Raw genomic sequence first — 22,178 nt, 5'->3', positions numbered from 1 at the left:
AGAAGAAGGCATCCTAGTAGATGCCTATATAAAATAACTATTTTTGAAAAACATCTTTTTATTACAGTGTTGCTTTTTGGAGCCTGTGGCCATGAGGGTTTGAGGAAGGTCTGTAGATGGCCTTGGGGGACGGTAACAGCCATCATCTACTCTGCACCTCAAGTTCTACAACTGGAACACAAATTTCTTCCTAGCCAACATGCATGGGGGGGGCAGGGGGCATTGGGAGTAACACAAGAGTATTAAGATCACATGAGCAGTCAAATGGCCAGTTTACTCACTGATATATTTAATTCTGAGACACTACAAAACAGAGGAATAGGGGATTACAGGGACATCTGCTCTGTCATTGCTGCTTCTCAATCTGCCTGAACAAACTGCACTAGTACTCGCATTTACTGCAATGACACTTCCAGGGATAACTCTTGCCAGCTTAAACAGAAGACCCATCAGCACGGTTTTAAGAAAAAAGCAAGTTTGCTGTAGGAAAATAAATAATTAGAAACACAGCAAAATATGACAAAAATCAAATGAACAATTACTGGGTTACGGAACACGCACACTGAATTCTATTTGATTAACAGTGTTATTTTTAAAAATAAAGCTTATAAAGAGCATGCACATATTTTGAAACTGCTGTAGATGTGTTTAAAACTGACAACTCTTTTTTTTTTCTTGAGTTGTAATTAGTGAGCTGATGTCTCACTAATTACATTTAGGCAAAATTTTGGGGAGATTCCTATTTCTTGTTGGAACTATTTTCCTTATGGAAAGTAGAGAGGTCTCGAAATTATGGAATGTTATGCTTCTTTGGGATAACACCTATTGTTATTCCAGGTCAGTGGCTGTTTCTTGAAACATACAATAAAGAGATTTCTTTTCCTCTGCTTAAGAGTAATTGGGATGTTTGTGGCCATTCTGAGATTTTGCACTGTTGCACAGAAAGTGATTGTGGAAGACAGAATAGTTGCACCTAGAATCCTTAAGTGGTTCTGCTCCTCCACTTCTTTACAGCACAACCTTGGCACCTGAACAAGTGGATACAAGATTTCTGAAGACAATGACAGAAATAACACTACAGGAGACAAAATGATACATGCTCTTTTTCCAAGTATCAATACTGGTTTCTAGCAGGAATTCTGTGCATGGGAAAAGGAAATACATTTTGTATATTAAAACAAGCATTGTTTTCACAGACCATGGAAGGCTGAGCAGTTATAGAAATCTACTTTCACTAAAAATTATATCTGAGCAGCAATACTTGCATTAATTTTAACAGACTAATTACTGCATTACATAGAATGTGCCAAAATGCCAGGTCAAACTAATGTAAATACCTCACATACACCTTGGAAATTTATGCTGACCTGAATTGACAGAATATTTAAAAACTGTAATTCCCTTTCTCCAGAATCTGTTCAACAAAACAGAATCCAAATTTCTCTTCAGTGATTGTTTCGTTTTCAGACACATTTGTATCAGTCGCAGACCTGCTGTAGCAAAATTGTGTAACTGGATTACACTACAGTTGCATTCTTTCTGTGCACCCCTAGAAATAGATGGGAAACACTGTAATTTCAGTGAATTGTTTTCCTCCACAGAAACCTCTCCTGCTGAAGAGGCACCTACCATTGCAATCTGCTATGCCTTTGCTCCTCAACATCACAGACCAATCACAGAATCCCAGAATGACCTGGGTAGGAAGGGACCTTACAGACCATCTTAATCCACTCCCCTGCCATGGGCAGGGACACTTTCCATTAGACCAGATTGCTCCAACCTTGGACACTTCCAGGGATGGGGCAGCCACAGCTTCTCTGAGCAACCTGTGTAAGTGTTTTACCAGCCACACAGACAAGAATTTTCCCCAACGTCTAATTTTAATCGCCCTTCTTTTAGTTTTCAGCATCCTACCAAATCATCCCGATTCAGATTAACTCCTATAGGTATAAAAAAAATCAAAGAGATTCCTCACCAACAGGACAAATCAAATTACAGTAAGTCAGAGCTCCCCATTTACAGACAAGCTAAATATCTCTGTGAAAGGCAGCTCAAAAGCAAAAGATTGAGCCAGCTAATTAGCAATGTTTATCACAAGCATGTGTCTTTAGCTGACCTCAGTAGACACTTTGTAACTTAAGCAGAGTTTTATTGTGCTTCCCTTCTTCAATTTGTCTCAGTATATTGGTCAGAAAGGCCTCATTTACACAGTCAGAAAGCAGTGTTCAGATCTTTTGGCCAATTCTGTGGTACTGGATATCAATTTTCCTTCTCCTGGGCTCATCCAACCTGATTTTACTGACACAGGGCTCATGACCACAATGTTGCTGTGTTTAGCAGGGCAACTCACAGAACTCCAAGATGGGAAATAATTTTTTTATTTATTTTATTAAAATTGTAATTGAGATAATATTTAAAAAGAGCCAATTTTCCATATGACTTTAATTTAAAAAAATGTTTAATAGCATTAACCAAGATTTGGGAGTTATTTTCATATATTGAGAGGAACAGAGAAAGCTATTAGCTAAAACACTTTTTATATTGAGACAAGAATTGCAATAACATGAAAGTATGTTAGAAAGCATATACAAATACTAGTGGAAAGAAAAGATAATGTTTAGAAAAGGTGGGTTTTTTTCCAAATTTGATCTTGTTGTTTTGACTATATTAGAGCACTACAAACTCATATTCTTTAGAATCATTCAATTTGCTGTTGCTGGGAGCCTTTCTCACTGCAACTGTGAAGAACGTAAAAGTACTGTAATTTACCCACTTACTTAAGAACTTGGTAATGGGACTGGAGCATCTCCCATATGGAGACAGGACAAGAAAACTGTGGCTCTTCAGCCTGGAGAACAGAAGTTTGTGTGGAGACCTCACAGGACCTTCCAGTATCTGAAGGGGCTACAGACAGGGAAGCTGGAGAGGGACTCTGCATCAGGGACTGTAGTGAGAGGACAAGGGGGAATGGCTTTTAGCTAAAAGAGGGCAAATTTACTTTAGATAGCAGAGGAAATCCTTGGCTGTGAGGGCAGTGAGGCCCTGGCACAGGTTGCCCAGAGAAGCTGTGGCTGCCCCACTCCTGGAAGTGCTCAAGGCCAGGCTGGATGGGGCTTAGAGCAACCTGGGACAGTGGAAGGTGTCCCTGCCCATAGCAGAGGGTGGAACTGGATGAGCTTTAAGGTTCCTTCCAACCCAAGCCATGTGATGTTTGATTCAATAAATAAGTTATAAACCTGACATGCATCAGGATAGCTGAATAACTTTACTTTTGAACAATTCAAAATTTAATCTCTTTCTGTCTGATTGACAGAACTTCGATCAGTAAAAGCACTGTAGTTAGTGCTATCTCAAAATACTTTAAAAAACCTTGCAGAACATACAGATCAGTGGTACAATCACACAGATTCCTCTGTCTTCAGAAAAGGCTGCTCACTAGAATCACAAAAACAGTGAAGAAAAAATTGCTAAAATAAAAGGCACCTTTACAGAATACATTTCCAGAGGCATAGCTTTACTAGGAAATCCAATGCCATGTAAAAAGCAATTCACATTTTATTTTAAATTTTCATAAACTGTACAAAAAAGTTTCATTCTCACCAAAAATAACAGCAATATTTCCAATATTACTTCTAGACAAACAACAAACTCTTATTTTAATCTTTGCAGAGTGAGTTTACAAATAAACATCCTGTAAGATGGATGGGTTTGCATCAGAGTTGGGGCAGAGCAAATAGATTTAAACATTTGTGGAATAAATTTTAAGATTTTTGTGTCTTTTAAGAATTTAAAAACTCCTGCCATGCCTTTTAAGCCTAAAGAAAAAAGTTTTGTGTCTGACACAAAGGAATGCAAACAGTCATCAAGAGATTAAAGAGGTTGACTCTTCCAACAAAACGTTAAACGTACCCCTGTATCACTGACATTCACTTTACACTGAGACCTGTTCACAGCATGGGGATCATGCAATAGCTGAATCCACTCTCTAAAATGCCACTTAAATATACATCAAAGACTTTCTTAAAAGCTTGGGTTTTTAAAAAAAATCCTAAGTAACAGAACTGAAATAGATTATACTCTTTTTAATAGTTTGATTTTCTTATCCTAATTAATCAGTGACTATGTAACAGCCCCATCAGATCTACAATCATAATGTATTTTTCCACGATGCAATAAAGTAAACGAGCACCTAGTTAAGTCAATCAGATGTAGAAAGTATCTCTGCCAAGAACATGGGCTTGTGTCAGGCTTGATTTTCTTTGCCAAACACATTTAGTATGGACTAACAACACATAATTTAGATCTTTGACCACAGCTTGTTCAGCCCAAGGCCTAAAATGAAAACACAATTGCAGTGATTTTTTAAGATTTAGTAAGTTTTTTTCCCCAGCTTTGAAACTTAATTAAGAAGAAGCTGTTTCAACAGATTGGTTAGAGTTTAAAAAGTTAGGCATCATCTGTTACTTCAGAATTGTTTGAAGGAATACAGTCTTGAAATTCCACTTTATCTGGGTAGAGTTTAATGTAAGTATCCACCATCAAATCTAAGTCATGTTTTATGTCAAGGTTTATGTTCAGCAAAGCAAGGTTGCTTGACCTTTGTCCTGTCAAGGTGTTTCTCAGGTATGCCTTTAAGCGCTTCCGTCCTACTCCGTATTTTTCATTCTCCACCTTCATCAATGGAAGTAAGCACAAGACTTTAAGCAATGCATAAACGTTAGGGAAAAACTTTATGTCGGGCAAGTGAAGAGCTTCATAAATAGTAGCTGGAAGTTCAATATCTTTTCCTCTGTGCTTCCACTTGATTCTCCAACAGTGAAGCTCAGCAGAAAGTGTGTCTGGATTGGGCAAGTCATTTTTGAACATGTCAGCATGATGCTCCTCAGACGTATTGAATTTGAGCTGTCCCATGACTGAGGGTACTAATGATAAACATTTAAGAGCTTTTAAATGTTGTTCTGAGAAAATATCTTTTAATTCTTGAATAATATGCTCTATTGTTGGGACACTTAGGATTTCTTTGTAGTAATTTTCTGATGTCATATCAGGGTCGAAGTTCCCCTGTTGTGCCCTGCGAAATTTTCCCGGGAGTTTAATTTGTACATCCAGTTTTGTAGCCAAATTTGTGGCTTCCTCAAACCAAAATTCATGGTAAACTTCAATATTCTCCATCACTTCATTCAGAGAGTGCAATACTGCTGTTAAGCTGCCAGCTGCAAAGAACACATCTGATGTTTGTCCCTGGAGATTTTTTCCAAATGCTCTTGTAAAAGACAGAACATTTTTCATAATTACAATAGTGACAATGAAATCAAAATCTGTTAGTGCACTTGAAAGTACAAATGCTCGTCCAACAATGAAGTTGTTCCACCTGACAGAGAAGTCACTGCTCACAGCGTCCAAGCACAGTACCAATGCTTGCAGGAGGTCCACTAACACCTCAAAAGTATCATGCCTGCCTGTCCACTGAGAACGGCAGATCTTCTTCAACTCATTGCCCTTCTCGTCATTGTCCTGAAAAAGAGCAGAAATTGTGTTGTCCAGTTCTACTAGTAATTGTGGAGACTGATTAAAAAGACAGCAAACTTCTTCAATTGTTCCTAATGCAATAGAAACACCAACAACAGGAACAGATTTTGCCAGCCAAACATTTAAGGCACACGAGGAACATAGTGTATACACAGCTTGTGGATACTTTTCCAAGAGTCTTGTAGCCACAACTTTCATTTTAGAAGCAAATCCACTGGAGACAATGTAGGCTTGACCCCGACAGTACTCCATGTTTAGACCCCACTTTTCAGTAATAGTTGCATGGAACTTAACAGCTAAAATTTCAGGATCAGCCTCATATGGTAAAAATCCTATGAATTCTTCTCTTAGATTGTGAGAATCATCAACGAACCTCACCAACACTGGCAAATGTTCCTCTCCTGCTATGTCTACTACTTCATCAGTGACAATAGAAAAGAAGTGGGAGTCTCTTACTTCCCTCAGTGTCTCTTCTCTAACACAGTTTTCACAGATCTCAAGCATTTGTTTCTGCTGAATTTTTGAACAATACTCAAGGTTGACTGCAGTCATCTCAAATCGTTTCCTCAAAACTTCATCACCACCATTTATTCTGTATTCCAGTAGAGCCTGAAAGTTATCTGAAGTAAAAATACCTTTTGGAAGTTCATCAACATTATGGCCAAACAATGGAATATTTTGTTTACCCATTAAGATCAAAATTTCAAATAATGATTTAAGGTAATCTTTGTTTTCTCTTTCTTCCAGTGTTAAGGGGACAGCTTTTTCCTCTTGTTCTTCCCCTCCTTCCTCTGAGACAGTATTTTTCTCATTGTTTTCATTCGATTCTTGAGTTGCCTGTTTCCGTTCAAAAGCATCATCAACTACAAAATGAAAATACTGTAAGTGTCAAAAATATAACATTTACTTGCCCATTACCTTTAAGTTACCAGAGTCCAGACAAGAATATTTCCAGTTTAAAAGTGAATGAGTATTTTGGAAATAATTTAGACTGGCTGGCTGAATCAAGAAGGAACTCAATTATCCTCCTGCTATATATAAACTAAGTTATGAGTCCTGCATTTCTTCATCAGCAGTAGTAAATAAAGTTATTATCTCAATTATTTTGATCACTTACTCTTTTCCTGCTTCAATGTTCTTATTTCATCTTCACTCTTAAAAAAAACAAATAAAAAGAACTTATACTGATGACAATGTCTAACACATGACCTTAAAATATTAACATATCAAGATCAGAAAAAAAATACTGTAGATGAGACCAGCTAACATTTGCCAAAGAGTGCTAGAAATTCTAAGACCAGGAGGTTTCTTGAGGTAGTTTATTACAGTGATAACATGTATCTAGAACAATTGTATTAGAAGGTTCTTCAATATATATAATTATTAGTGAATAGATTCCATTCAATAGATACTATTGCAATTTGGCAATATACTGCCAGTATACTGAACTACCTTTAACTCCATTTTCAGTCAACAGATGCAACCAAACTCACAAAGAAGTATTTAGAAATTGTCTGCAATTTTTCAAGTATAAACAGAGATTAGGAGTGAAATTCCTCTTAATTGTCAGTATACTTATAACCCTGAAATATACTTTCAGTATACTTTCTCCCCTAAATGACACACAAGACACAATCCCACAAAAAAATTTCTCAATCTTGGTTTTATCTGTGGATCATTTTTTCAGAACAGTAAGCTAAAACAAGCATGTCTGAATTGGTTCAGATTTCAGAAGTTAAATGGGTGAACCAAAGACCACAATCAACATGAACCAAGAATTTTAGGACATCATGCTTCAGTTGTCTTCAGTTGTCACTGTAGTAATAAGGAAAGGAAAACTATGTATTTGATTTGGGTGAAAGAATCAGCTCTGGACCAACTTTAATTTTCCAGATCATTTCTTAAAGACTTTCTTAGTAGATAAAATTTTTATAATACATTTAACTTATAATCAGCAAAAAAGATACAGGAATAGACAGCATAGAAAATACAAACACTCAAGTGGCTAAATATTTTTAATTTACGTTTTTGTGTAAAAGTTTCATATTAACTTACTTGTCATTTTTTCTTTTAATAATAAACCAATAATTTTACATTAAAAACTTACCAACTCTTTTATCCTTTTCCTATGTCTGCTGTGGGGATTGTTCAAGTGACTTGTAAGATCAAATATAGTTGGCACAGCATTATCCCGTAGAACCGTTCTGTATGGGCTCTGTAAGAAAACAAACATCTCGACTAGGGAATACTTTGAGAAATTTCAGACACTGTGTCCTTTTTTTCCCTCCTTCTTTTCTTGTTTATGTTATTATTCTAAAGCACTTTGACTTTTTGATGTTACCAAAGAGAAAACTAAGCTATGCAGTTTACATTTCAGGGATATTAAAGAACACTACAGAGATACTACAGAAAACTCCAATCCAAACTACAAATCTTTTTTCTCCCATTATTTTTATATCAAAGACCCTGGATGTAAGAATTTTAATTTACTGCAGTATTATGTTGTTTTTTTGGGGTTTTTTTAATAACCTTCTGGATAAAAAGACATACATGAGAAAGAAAACATTTTGTTACTATTGTGTTTTGGGTTTAATTCCTTATGTCACAATTTTAGAAACATTTCACTGTGAAAATGTTCAATTACTTCTTTTTGCAGAACTATGAAGTCCACCAAGCACTACTGTGAAAGATCATATTGAGGGAAAATTTATCTGTGAATAAAAAAAAAGAAGAAAAGACTTCTAGATGATCATGTGCATGCTCCCAGTTAAAAAAAAATATTTAAAGTAAAATATTATATTTGGATATACTGTAAACCTGTATTGCCTATACTGGCTAATTTCTACTAAGTACAAAATTGTAACTGATGTCATCTTGTCTTTAGATTGAAATACATTTCAAACCAACCCAGTTTCATAGCATTTCCTTTCAGAATCATAATTACTTTCAATTTTCATCTGTTTCAGGGATGCTGGCTAATTAGAGACCTCATCATGTGTAATATCATTAGGACTTCAGAGTTTTACCTGCATATTTTAATTACCATTCATAACTAAAAGATGCTATTTGCTTATGTACCAGAGTGAAATTCAGCCTTGAAAATAAACCTGATACAAAGTCCCATGTCCACCCTTTCCTACTCTTATGCAAGCTGTTAAAATCATATTGTTGACAAAAAAAAACTGAAAGCTATTACTTCATTAACAGAAGGCAGTGCCTTGACTTTAGCTGGATGAAAATGTAATAGGAAATTATAGCTTGACAGATGTAAAGAGTGTTTAAATATTGTAGCCACAACAGAGTGTAATTTAACCAAATCACACCATGTACACACTTCAGGAACAGGACATTAATAAGTTTAAATAATTAGAGATATGCAAATTACCAAATAAACTTATATAATATTGTAATTTCTAGTGAAACAAGTGAAAGAAAGCACTGCAGTGATGGACAGTGTTCAACAAACACATTAAACTTCCAGGAGCACCACTTTTTCCCTGTCCTCTGATTGTTCATTTTCAATGGCTGAGAGCCTGTGTGGAGCCCCAGAGAATGGCAGTGATACAATTAAGACTAAGAAATTAATTTTCCTAAGGACGAGTTACCCAGGAGCTGAAAGATTAAAAGGCAGCACTCTGGTGAAAAATGTCAGTCACATTTTGCAAGATGCAGTAAACAAATACTTGTTTTTACTTACGCTTCTGCATATCATAGATGTCTCAAAATGTTTAGCACACAATCTGTAATGCTTGTTGAGTTGATCTGGAGTTTTATCTTCTAAATCTGCCCTTCGACAGTTCTCTACCCATCTCTGACATCTGCATGTAAGGAGAATTAGATAATCTTAGGATAAAACAAAATCCCTTACAATTTCAAGCCATACTCAAAATTAGAGTGCAAGTGAGTGCAAGTAATCTTGATACTAGGTTCAGGAAAGTTCTTTACAACTTCCTTTGGAATATCCCATCAAATTTTTGTAAAAGCTACTTTTTCTGCTTTTGTTCACCACTCAGCATCACCCCATCAAATTCAGGATTATTTTCCCTTCATTTATATATTCCTGCGTTTGTCACACACACACACAGATTGTAGCACAGTTCCTCATGAAACCAAACTATTTAATTCTAAAGAATTTGCACTTAAAAAGAAAAATTTAAAACAAAACAGATGTTCTTATAGTCCAACGTCATAATGTTTTCTAGGCAGTTTTTAAGATAGCTGTCTTTTCCACCTCCCTTCAAAATATAGTATTCTTCTTATTTATTGTGGTCACTGGGGGAGTTTAGATTTATGAAAGTGAAATAATAACAGTAGAAAAAAACAACCATTCCACAGACAGTGCTTCCATGCCCGAAGAAAGTTCTCCTTAGATATGTATTTTTACATGTATTTACTTTTGCTTTGGTTAGTTCTCCAAGACATACCACAAAGACAAAGAAATATTTCTTTTAACTGACAGGACTCCATTAAGGTATGCAACTGCAGACTGTTCCCCTGGTGAGCAAACCACTTGCAGTAATTGATGCAAATGCTGCAGCTTCAACTCCCCCTAATGGAGTATATGTCATCACTCTCTGAGCAATTACTTGTTCTGTTGCTAAGAGTTAGAAGAAAGCAAATTTACTATTACTTTTGGCTACAAACATGAAATTATTGTTTGTAGCAGTAAGGAGGGAGAAAAAAACCCTAGTGATTACTCAACAATATAAGAACAGAGGCTGTCTTGTCAGATGTTTGAGTGGGTGTCATGGTTTGATGCTGGCACAATGCCAGTGCCCCCATGAAAGTACACCTTCCCCAAATGAGTGCTGTGAGATGTGACCAGAAACAAAGCAGAGCAGGCTTGAGCTTAGAAATGAGGAAAAAAACTTTATTAACCTACCATTATAATAAAAGACACACACAGAATCCAGAATGAAAACCCTCCAAAATATTCCTCCTCCCCGCACCCAATTTCCAACAAAACACAGTGAGATAAAACTTGGACCCTTAATCAAGTTACCACCCCTCAAATAATCAATTCTTCACCCATCAGGGGAGAGAGGAGTCTCTCTTGTAGCACAGACCCCCCCCGGAAACACAGTTGCGACCTCTTTGTGTTAAAAAAGTCTGCCAGTGTGACAATCCTCCTTCCATGTACAGTGCTCTCACCACTGTGCACAGACCAAGACTGTTCATAGGGTTCCACCTTTTAGGATGCTCTGCCAAGGACCAAAGAACAACAGTTTCTCATTTTGGGATAACAGTCCCCCTCATTTTCTCCTCCCCTGGAGCCAAGGATCTCGAGAACAGACATCTTCTTTTTCTCTGAAGACTGAGGGCACCACCACACCCTCCTCATCCTTCTCTGTTCACTCCACTCCTGCCACTCTCATGGCATCACTGCAGCAGGTCACTCTCACTCCAGCCCTGGCAGTCACTGCAGCCGGTCACTCTCTTGGCTCAAGTCATTGCATCCCCCTAAAAATGCAGTTTCTGCTGCAGGAGAAATTGGTTCAGTCTATGGCTATACAAGAAAAGTCCAGCCAAGGCCACTCCATCATCTCCTCCCACTAGGATTTCTTCTTCTAACATCCCAGGTCCCAGACCATCTCTCTTCTCTTTCAGATCCAGGAAGATTAATGTTTCACAAAGCTTTAATTGTCGAAGAAGGGGTTAAAAGACTCAGACTCCCAGGACAGCTGGAATCTCAGCTGCTTAGACCTCCAACTCCCATGGCTGGGAACTGCTCAAATTTGTAATCAGGTAGATTTAAAATAGCCTGGAGTTTAGGAGTAGTACTATGGGATAGCAAGATATTGGAAATAACTCTCACCAACCTCTACAGGGGTCATCAACAGGAACAGCGTTTGGCAGAGAATTATATCCAGGATCAGCCTTAGAAAATAAATGGTTGGAGACAACTTCACATAAAATAATAAATAATATATAAAACAAAATACAGCTACATGACATACAATCTGGAGATGAAGGATCAACTAAGGTATTTTCAGTAAAATCTAAATTGGAAGTTAAATAGGAAGGACTATATACTGCCATATACTATTTGCTGTATGTTTTAGATAACAAAACTGGATACACCATTCTCACATCAAAAGAGTAGTGGATGATCAACCATCATGATCATTATGTGATTTTTTATTCGTAATCATTTAAGTATTTGTGCACAGGAATCTATGTTGTACTGTACCCTATAGTAATACTGTTAGTTGTTATATTGGTACTTGGAATAATGCTGTACATAAGTGCAGCACTTACAGAATGGGTGCAGAGACTGTAAAGATATAAAAGCCCAAGGATTTATTGGTTCAGGATCAATCCCCAGAGGCATCAGCTCAAGCTGTAATCACGTTATGATTAAAGTGCTGAAAGGAACCAGACATCTGAGACTCTACTAAAGAAAACCCAGAACCAAGGGTCAAGGATATGAGTGTGGTATGTCCAGGGAGTCACATGGCACTGTTTCATTTGGAGCCACATGCCCTGGAGGGGCTTTGCTCACAGCAATTAAAGTCTTGGTCTGCAAAGGGGACTCCTAGTGTGATTCCTGAATGGTCAGGAAGGAAAGTTTCCTTAATACCACTTAGGCATTGTCACAAACTTTACACTTTCAGAGATCTGCTGACATCCCATGAAGTTGAAATGGCATTTTACTGAGTTGCAACTAGAGTATATATCACCTCACTACTGGGCAACTGCAGCAGAACACCTTCTCTTTGCTTAAGTATTTTATTCTAAACACTCATACTTCAACTGTAACTTGAGCCACCATGATGAACAGAGCCACAATCACAGATGAGAGTTAAACAAACATATTTTACTGTGAGGATCACTGCCTACACTGCATAAAACTGTAAACCTTATGTAGGTAACAGAGGCTACTTACACTAGTTTGATATGAAAAGACAATTAAATACTGGTGGTTCTTCTCCAAAGGTTAATCTCTGAACCCTTTATCTTCTCAAGAAGCCAAAATGAAAGAGGTAGTCTTAACAGGTTAGCTCTCTCTGACTTCGTAATACCTGAAAGATGAGACTTGGAATGTCTAACTGGAACTGCTTAGCACTGAGCAGGCAAAACATTAAAGATAATTACCCAGCTATTATGGAAACACTGAAAACAGTAAGGTAGTAGAAACAATTTACCCAGACTATGCATTTACCATCAATTACTTTTTTTAAATTAAGATTTATTTTAAAATGTATTCTAACAACTTTATTTTCAGCTTTCCCACTGTAAGCTGCCAAGTGCAAATAACATTTTGTGACAATGTACTTTGCTCACCATCCCCATCTGACCTATAAAAGTGAAAGCAAGCAGTACAAGGAACATATTTTCATCTCCATCTGCAGACTGCTGTAGACAAACCCACAGAATAAAACACCCTCAAGTCTGTAAAACTAAATGGATGCATGGATTTATTAGTCTCTAAATGCCCTTGGTAAAATAGAATATATTATCAAATTTGGACAGAAAGTTGTAAAATATGAAGGGGGGAACTTCTAGAGAACTTAGAACATCATCTTTGTCACTGATTGTTTTTAAGAGCACAAAGATGTTATGAACAGTTTACATATAGTTTCTCCTTCCTCCTGCCCATCTTGTGAGACCCCATCTAAAATACTGTATGCCCCAATATAAAGACAGACATGAAAATGTTGGACCAAATCTGGAGGAGACCACAAAGCTGGCAAGAGGACTGGAGCACCTCCCATATGGAGACAGGATGAGAAAGTAGTGGCTGCTCAGCCTGGAGAAGAGAAGGTTGCAGAGACCACACAGTGCTTTCCAGAGTCTGAAAGGGCCTTACAAAGAAGTAGGAGAGGAACTCTGCATCAGGAACTCTAGTGATAGGACATGGGGAAAAATGGCTTCAAACTCTAAGAGGGGAAATTTAGGGTAGAGATATGAAGAAAAATTTTTACAGTGAGGGTTTGGAGGCCCTGGCATAGGTTGCCAAGAGAAGCTGAGGCTGCCCCATTCCTGGAAGTGTTCCAAGGGTTGGCTGGGAGCAAGGCGGTCTAATGGAAGGTGTACCTGCCCATGGCTTGGAACGAGATGAGCTTTAAGGTTCCTTCCAACCTAAACCATACTAGAGTTTATAAAATAGAGTTTTTAAAAAATTAATCTTTAAAATGCAATCATTTAGTTGCGCACCTTCAACTACAACTCCTCACTCCTACCATGGAACAAACTCACTCAAAATGTCCTTCCATAAAAAAATTATAAACTGAAGAGGGTATTTTCTTCATACAGTAAACTGTCATCTACTGCTGAATTCTGTACAGCTTGATGTGACTCACATTTTACAGCATGGACCTCTTACAAATTAAGACTGAAGCTCAGGCAGTGCCAATTTTCTTAAATTCCACACAAACTGCAGACATTCCTTTGAGTGAGATGCTAAAGGTCTCTGTGACATCTGACAGGACAGATGGTAGAAAGAGACAACAGTAAGAGCAGATCATGAAAATGAAAGAATAAGAGTAGGTAAGCAAACACTTTGATTTCAGTTCTTATTAAAGCAAAAGCATATGGAATATGGATTGTGTTATAATACCTTGCATGTATTAGACATCAAGGGGTCTGGATAGCCTTCACAGCAAGGAATTGCATTCATCCAGGAGAACTTCATAACATATCCAAAATCACAACTTTAGAGAGCAGCTCCTACCTATATAAGCTTTTATGTATCTTCATTTGAAATTGCTTGGTGTGTTTGTTTCCTTAGAAAATACTACATATGCATGATTCCCATGGGGTTTTGATTTTTCAAAAAATCAGGTCAAGCAGCTTCAAGGAAGGAAGGGAGTGTGTGCCATGTATAAATCATGAAAAGCCCAGCCTTAACTATTGACTGTTAGAAAAGAGGTAACTGGTATTGCTCTATGCCTATTCACCTTTCAATATTGTGAGCATCATGTTAAATCAACTGATTTTAAGAGTGTTATCTTGATTTAAAGGTGAACCTTTAATGGGGGTTTCTGTGTCTAAGTACATTATTTATTTTTCATAGTATTTTCCGCTGTCACTCACACACTTTTTGCTCTACCAGTACACCACCCCTGCTTTTCACCCACTGGGAATTTCTCCCATCACCTCTCATGATGCTTTGCCACCATCCCAATGAAACAGAGTAAAATTTAACAGAGTAGAAAATCCATCTGGATTTAAGTAAAGTGTACTGCGTAGTGGTTTGCTAAGATAAATGAAATATACTGTTTGTATATTTTTTGTATATTATAGTCTGTTAACTCTGCTGTGCTTGTAAAATTGTCCCAGCCAAAAATAAAAGAATGCAATCTCCAAGGTAAAGAGATAAGAGGGGCCCCTTGAACTCTAAAACTAAGAAAAGAAGTCTGCAAAAATAGACAAAAACATTAGAGAGTTCTCTGTACAAAGGATCAACTGTAAATTGTAACTCGAAATCAACAGAATAAATATGCATGAACCTATTGTAAGAGTCTATGTATATATAAATTAGTGCAAGATAATAAAAAAGATCGAGAATCCCCAAGGGATGCACATGCCCTTTAAAGGAAAATCCCTGCTACAAGGAAAATCCCAGTGTGCGTCCAGCGCTAAAAATAAAAATTACCGTTCCCGACAAACCTTTATTAAAAATGTAAGGTTTTGCGTGTCACCGGCAATCCTGTGCCAGTTCCTCCCCGTCGCAGGAGTGTCCCACTTGCCACGCACATACCACACCGCCTGACCCACAGAGCAGGACTGACGGACCTTCACTGCTTGAGCCAGCGCGGGCCCCACACCGCAGGGCTCCCCTACGTGAGCCGATGGCTCCGGCACCCCTCCAGCTGCCCCACACATCTCACCGCACCGCCTCGCCCTGCCCACGGGCGGGCTGCCCACGGGCGGGCAGCCCCCGGCCCGCTCTCGGCCGGGCGCCCCGGAGCGCCGCCGCTCCGCCGAGGGGCGGCAGCCGCAGCCGCGGCGCTGCCGGCGCAGGCGCAGCCGCCGCCGCAGCCCGCGGGGTCCCGGCCCCGCCCCGCCCGGACCTGCGCGGCCTCCGCGGGCGCCGCCGCCGCTCCGGGCGCCCTCGGGTAAGGAGGCGCGGCTGGGGAGGCAGGGCGGGCAGGGGGAAGGCAGCCAGCGCTCCGGCACGGAGTATCCTCGGACAGGCAGCGCGGTGGCGGGGCCGGAGCGGGAGAGGCGGGCGCCCCTCCCTCGGTGGTCTCACCTGGCCGGATCGCGGGGGAAGCGGAAGAAGGCCAGGTCGGACTGGGTGCTCTTGCGGGTGCAGTTCGGCGCCGCGCAGAAGTTCGGCATGGTTCCCCCGGCCGGCGCCGCTGCCCCTTTAAATCCCCGGGCCGGCGGGAGGGGGGCGGGGGGGGAGGGTGCGTGTGTGGGGTGGAGGAGGAGGAGGTGGCGGCGGCGGCCGGAGGGGAGGCCGGGCGGGAAGCGGCTCCACAGTGCTGTGAGCGGCCGGGAGGATTCAGCGCCGCACTCCGCCGGGCCGGGGCCGCCTCCTTCCCACACTGCACCGCGCGCGGCCGCGGCGGGCACGGCCCCGCGCGTGCGCGCGGGGAGCGGGGACGGCGGGGGCGCGCATGCGCGGGTGGCGGGGTCTGCGTGTGAGGTGCGTGTGTGTGTCTGTGTGTCCATTACGTGCGTGTTACCCCGTGTGTGTGTGTCTGTGTGTCCATTACGTGCGTGTTACCCCGTGTGTGTGTGTCTGTGTGTCCATTACGTGCGTGTTACTGTATGTGTGTGTGTGTTAAGTGCTTGTGTCCATTATGTGCGTGTTAACCCGTGTGTGTGTGTCTGTCTGTCCATTACGTGCGTGTTACTGTATGTGTGTGTGTTCATTATGTGCGTGCTACCCCGTGTGTGTGTGTTAAGCGCTTGTGTCCATTATGTGCGTGTTAATCCGTGTGTGTATGTATGTGCGTTAAGCACGTGTGTCCATTACGTGCATACTACCCCGTGTGTATGTCATTACATGCGTGTTACCCCGTGTGTGTGTACGTATGTATGTGTGTTAAGCACGTGTGTCCATTACGTGTGTGTGTCCATTACGTGCATATTACCGTGTGTGTGTGTGTGTGTACTAAGTGCATGTGTCCATTACGTGTGTTACCCTGTGTGTGCTAAGTGCATGTATGTGTCCATTACGTGCGTGTTACCCCGTATGTGCTAAGTGCGTGTGTCCATTACGTGCGCGTTACCCCGTGTGTGTGTGTGCTAAGTGCGTGTGTCCATGATGTGCGTGCTACCCCCTGTGTGTGTGTGTGTGTGTGTGTGTGTGTGTGTGCATGTATGTCCATTACATGTGTGTTGCCGTGTGTGTGTGTGTTAAGTGTGTGTGTCCATGATGGGCGTGCTGCCCCGCGTCTTTGTCTTTGTGTGTGTGTGTGCTAAGCACGTGTCCATTATGTGCGTGCTACCCCATGTGTGTTAAGCAAATGTGTCCATTATGTGCATGCTACCCCATGTGTGTGTGTGTGTGCTAAGCACGTGTCCATTACATGCGTGTTACCCCGTGTGTGCTAAGTGCATGTATGTGTCTATTACGTGTGTGTTACCCCGTATGTGTGTGTGTGCGCTAAGTGCGTGTGTCCATGATGTGCATGCTACTCCCTGTGTGTGTGTGCGTGTGTGTGCGCATATGTCCATTACGTGTGTGTTGCCGTGTGTGTGTGTGTGTGTGTGTGTGTGTTAAGCATGTGTGTCCATGATGGGCATGCTACCCCATGTCTGTGTCTTTGTGTGTGTGTGCTAAGCACATGTGTCCATTATGTGCGTGCTACCCCATGTGTGTGTGTTATGCTGTTCCTTTTACATCGTGTGCGTGTTTTATGGCTTGTGTGTATTTGTTACACCCTGTGTGCAACGCCACATGTGTGCATTACAGCACGCGTGTGTTGCGCCGTGCATGTGAAGCCATGGGCTCATGCGTGATGCCAAGTGTGTGTGCACGTGGTACAGCGTGCATGTGTTACCCCATGGCCACCCCAAAACCCAGCTTTTTCTTCTCCAGTCCATACTCATGTCAGCCTGGTCTTCCTGCTCTCCCTGCCGCATTATCCCTTTTGATTCATTCATGTATCTGCAGCCCTATGTAGTTTCCTCATCAAACCCTCACTCTCCAAGCACAGTACCTCCCATGCCCCCTTTAACTCCACGACTGGTTGCCCCTCTCTCTTTGCTCACAGCTCCTGGTCGCCAGCCACAGGTCTCCACCTCATTGTTACAGTTCTGATCATTTGTGGCTCAGTTTCCCTTAGTTTCCCTCTCTGAGGAAACTCACAGCTCGCTTGCCTTTGCTTGGAGCTGCTTCCCATCTTTATATCTGCTACACTGTGTCTCCTTTAAAAACAGGCATCGAGGTCATCATGGTGTTCTCTTATTTTCTTTTGTTTGGATCTAGGAGGATGTTGGTACTCTGCAGCCTGATGGATAACCCCACGCAGAATCGCTGAATCAAGTAGGTTGGAAAAGACTTCTGCAATCACTGAGTCCAGCCTATGATGGATCATAACCTTGTCAGCTATACCAGAGCACATCCAGGCTATCCTTAAACATCTCCAGGGATGATGACTCTACCACCTCCCTAGGCAGACCCTTCCAATAGCTAATCACACTTGCTGTGAAAAAAATTCCTCCTGATGTACAATCTAAACATTCCCTGGCACAGCTTAAGACTTGATTTGATCTGTCTTCTCATCCTGTTGCTGGTTGCTTGGGAGAAGAGGGTAATCCCCGCCTGGCTAAACCTTCTTTCAGGTAGTCAAAGAAGTAATGGTAAAAGCCACAAACTTTTTAAGTAATGAAATAATTAGATAGAGGTTGTACTGGTCAGAAGCCATAATTAGGTAAAAATAAAATAAAGCTTAGAAAAAAAAACAGGATACAGAAAACTGGATGGTAGGAAGTAGGTAAGAGCTCCCTCACCAAGTATATCCTGTTTAAAAGCAGGTAGAGCATTAACTTTCTAACACTTTCTAACATGACACATATACACATAATATTCATTGTAATATTTGCGAAAAGCCAATCACAAAATAAGCATTTTTCACAAATATTATATGTGTCATGTTAGAAAAAATTATTTTATGTGTCATGTTAGAAAGTTATGCTGTATTCTCTTAAGTAGTGTGTTAAATACAGTTTTAGGTTCCAACATAATGTTCAAATAGAGACTATGTATGTGGGGGGAGTTTTTTTTTTTAACAATGAGATACTCGCTTCAAGGAACACCTAAATCTTCCAGAGGAGAGGAATTTATGGTTTTCTTATCAGAAGAAGCCAATTTCTTCAGGCCTTGCTCAGACTCAAAGACGCCTTGGGGATTAAAGGAAACAGTTGACATACAACAGACAGAGTTTCTTGTTTTAAATAAAATGTATGCATAACCATGAAGGATATATGAATATGCATCAGGCTATTGTTTTTAAGGTTATTCCTTTGTTCACAGGGGATGCTTTTCGTGACTTAGTGTCTGAGAGCATACAGACATCTGTAATTCTTTGCTTTTTATTGTCTTGTAATTGTCCTACCTCTAAACTTTATTACTCTAATTGTATTACTATTTTTATAACCATATTATTATTATTAAACTTTTAATATTTTAAAAACCAAGTGATTGGCGTTTTTCCACAATATTCATTGTAACATTTGTGAAAAGCCAATCATAAAACATGCATTTTTTTTTTCCCGATAAATCTTCAGGAAAACAAATGATAATCGCTGTAACATCCAAACCAGCGGCCAGGCCCTGACGCTGGCGGTGCTGGGATGCGGGTGGCTGCTGTCCCCGGGGGAACAGAGGCACCTCGGAGCGGCTGCAGGTGCGGGATTTATTTCCTTATTGTTCCCTAGGGGCGGTTCGCTACAGCCACCGCGTCCGCTTTAAGTGAGAAAACTGCAGACAGCCGAAAGTGTTTTGTCCCCTCCGGCTGCCCGTATCCGCCCGCCGAGCCGCGGCGGGACGGTGTGCGCCGCTTCCCACGCGTCAAGAAACACCGAGAGAACTACCATTCCCAGCATGCTCTTGACGCCGCGCATGCGCACTGCTCACTCGAGCGCTCATCTTGGCAGCCGTTTCTTCCAGCTCCTCACGGCTGAAGGGCGGCACGGACTACAATTCCTAGCGTGCCTCGCGGCGCTCGCGCGTGCGCAGCGCGCTCGTCCGCCATCTTGGCCCGAGTAAACGCCGCCGCCGCCGCCACCAAACAAACCCGAGGCCGGCACTGGCGGACGGCGGAGGGAGCGGGGCGGCTGCCGCGGAGCTTTCGATGTGCTGGGCACGGCCGGGCAGGTGGGTCCTGCTCCCCGCCTTAGTCCGCCTCAGCGAGGGGGGCAGCTCCGTTTCCGGGACGGCGGGGACCCGCCGCCCCCTTACGGGCCCAGGGCAGCGCCCCGGGCCCCGCTCGCCGGCGCGGCCGATGCGGGGAAGCAGCCGCCGCCCGCTCCCGTTCTCCCTTTCCCCAGTCCCGGCAGCGACCCAGCGCCTCTGGCTCCGGGCGGTCCCCGGGAAGGGCGGGCCGGGAGTGCCCGGGTGGCGGCTGCCTCTGGGCGCCCTTGTGGCAGACCCTCCCCCGCTCCCCGCGCTGGAGGCTGCGGCGGCGTCGGGGCTTTTGTTCCTTCCCGGTGCCCACCCTTCCCCACCCCCGCTGCCCGCCCCGAGCCCCGCTTGCCCAACTCGCCTCCGGCTGCTCTTTTTTATCCCTTTATTATCCTCGCCGCATCAGGGACATGCGCCCTCCCTCCCCGCCACCCACGGAATCTCTCCGCGTTGGGATCGAGGTGTTCCCGTATTTGGGTTGTTTTTTTGGGGGGAGAGGGCTGGTGTTGGTATGTGGAGAGCAAATTTTCACACACGATGTTTTTGCTGTCCTGTCATAGAATACAGGCTGGCGCAAAACGCATTCTCCGGGGGGAAGGGGAGCGTGCGGTTCGCTGGAAGAATTCTTTTAATGAGTACTCTGCATAAAAATGAGGGAGGAGACTTAAACATCATTTCGGAGAGCGTTTCAGCCTGTAAAAAACAGGCTTCAGAAGGAGATAGACACTCTGTAAAAAGGATTGGGTGATGCATTTGATCTAGAGAGTATAGGAAGTCCATGCATTTGTGAAACTGCCGAATTCCTTCATGCCACTGTAAAGCCTGGGGCGGGAATGGGAGCGAATATGTCGCTGGAGTTGTGAGTAGGCTGAGGAGTTTACATTAATCGGCTTGGGAAATCACTAAATGATGGGCTTGAGCGTTTATATTCCTTTTCCAGCGAGGCTGAGCTCTGTGGCAGCACAGACACAAGGGAAGGATGCCTGTGGTGTGGCCTACTCTTCTGGACCTCAGCAGGGATGAGTGCAAGAGGATCCTTCGCAAACTGGGTACAGTAAGATACAATTTGTGGGTCTGTATTTTGCCCTTTTAAGATTTGCTTTCATGCTGCTTGCATGAAATATTTTAAAATGTCTGCAGGCAACTGCAAGTAATTTCCTGCGTTTTTCATGTGTCATTGGTTTGACAGCACTGGCTTAAAGTTATGTTTGGCTGACACTCTCAGCCCTAGCAACATGAGTAGAGAAGAATTGTTTTGATTTGGTAGAATCTCTCTTGAATGTCCTAGTTGCTGTGTTGCAGGGCTGTGTTTTTCTGTCACTATTAACATACAGAAAAATTTTCTGTGAAAAGAGAACCTTTGGAGTTGTTTTTTTTCTTTCTGTTTTGTTGTGGTTTTTGATCCCCCCCCCCCCCCCAAATTCTATATTAGACACCTTTTTGTACCCCAAAAAAACATAGTGGAATCCTGGTTTAACTGTCACTGTAGGGATGAATCAAGTGTTGAAGATATTATTGTGAAGACATATAACAGGATTTAAAGAATGCTGTTTGTGATTTGCAGTTACACAGGTTGTCAGATAAGTGGGAAGATGATGTCCTCACTCAATTGCCATAACCACAGGAGTCTTTTTCATTGTTTCAAATGTAGCTCAGTATTTGAGCCCCCTGCCCAAGAGATAGACACTGAAAAATATTTTCGTGCTCTGTCCTTGGTAGATCTAAGTATATGAGGTGAGCTGCTTCTGTGTTTTGGAAAGTAATAAAAACATTTGCTCACTTACCTGTTTTTGGCTACTGCAGGGGAGACAATCCTTAGTTAAACTTTTGATCTGATCCGGCACAGTTGGTTTTGACTTCTTAAGGCTGAATTTGTGTAATTAAGGGTTTGGGGTTTTGCCAGTTAAATTATACTAGATGGGAAAAGAAAAAAGCTTTATATTTTTCAGAGTTTCTTCTGAGGACCATAATCTAGGATATGATGTCAAGAAGAAAGTTGAGGCTCCCTCTAACTTCCTGTGACTGTCAAGTGACAGCTTTTCTTGTTCTCATTTTGTTTTGACTGCTAAGACATGGTGTGCTGTGTTTGTTAACTGTGCCAAGGTTCTCATACATGGTGGAGCCATCCACTTTATTTTTTGAGATTTGAGAATTTATCTTCCCTTCCTTTTCCCTTTGTATTTCATTTCTTGGGAATATGAGATTTGCATGCTGTTGAAGCAGTGATGCAGATGTTACACACAACTTTGCAACAAGCTGTACTATATGTTAAGATGACAACCCTAAGTCTTGAGCAAGGCTCAAGAAGTACAGAAACTAGGAGAAAGTGTAGAATACCAAAAGC

The 22,178-nt window shown here is 41.7% G+C and overlaps 2 protein-coding genes across 31 annotated transcripts in view; one reads left to right on the top strand and one right to left on the bottom strand.

The window, feature by feature from the left end:
* Positions 1-267: 267 nt before the first annotated feature.
* THAP12 (THAP domain containing 12) lies at positions 268-16,027 on the bottom strand. Of its 6 annotated transcripts, none has more exons than XM_085589419.1 (6): positions 12,416-15,462; positions 11,349-11,406; positions 9,227-9,347; positions 7,637-7,744; positions 6,647-6,683; positions 268-6,392 (listed from the first exon to the last, which is right to left on the bottom strand). In XM_085589419.1, the coding sequence occupies exons 3-6, from the start codon at positions 9,239-9,241 to the stop codon at positions 4,447-4,449; spliced, it is 2,106 nt and encodes a 701-aa protein (XP_085445545.1). In that variant the 5' UTR covers positions 9,242-9,347; positions 11,349-11,406; positions 12,416-15,462; the 3' UTR covers positions 268-4,446. The 6 variants fall into 6 exon arrangements, with proteins under 6 accessions (XP_085445545.1, XP_085445634.1, XP_085445688.1 ...); XM_085589508.1 differs by having other exon boundaries at positions 11,349-12,551; positions 15,142-15,462; XM_085589562.1 differs by having other exon boundaries at positions 15,142-15,462.
* The window catches only part of EMSY (EMSY transcriptional repressor, BRCA2 interacting), a 49,933-nt gene continuing 43,299 nt past the window's right edge, over positions 15,545-22,178 (top strand). For 22 of the 25 annotated variants that reach the window (XM_085588885.1, XM_085588846.1, XM_021532445.3 and 19 more), the window contains exons 1-2: positions 19,647-19,807; positions 20,775-20,883. In XM_085588885.1, coding sequence (XP_085445011.1) covers positions 20,814-20,883 — 70 coding nt within the window. In that variant the 5' untranslated portion in view covers positions 19,647-19,807; positions 20,775-20,813. Of the gene's footprint in view, positions 15,591-17,917; positions 17,975-19,368; positions 19,808-20,774; positions 20,889-22,178 lie in introns of those variants that run through there. The other 3 variants (XM_021532435.4, XM_085588720.1, XM_085588776.1) reach the window with 3 other exon arrangements.

The sequence above is a fragment of the Lonchura striata genome, chromosome 1 (assembly GCF_050655825.1).
Source record: "Lonchura striata isolate lonStrDom1 chromosome 1, ASM5065582v1, whole genome shotgun sequence".
Taxonomy (NCBI): Eukaryota; Metazoa; Chordata; class Aves; order Passeriformes; family Estrildidae; genus Lonchura; species Lonchura striata.
Note: the sequence above shows the minus strand (reverse complement) of the source record. Positions and strands in the feature narration are given on the sequence as shown.

Excerpts from the sequence above, each read along its gene's own strand:
- THAP12 (XM_021532431.3), bottom strand. The coding sequence starts at position 15,816 with ATGCCGAACTTCTGCGCGGCGCCGAACTGCACCCGCAAGAGCACCCAG. Across the intron at positions 7,745-9,226 it reads CATCTATGATATGCAGAAGC|AGCCCATACAGAACGGTTCT; the intron begins GTAAGTAAAAAC and ends GTTTTCTTACAG. Across the intron at positions 6,684-7,636 it reads GGAAAAGGATAAAAGAGTTG|AGTGAAGATGAAATAAGAAC; the intron begins GTAAGTTTTTAA and ends GTTTTTTTTAAG.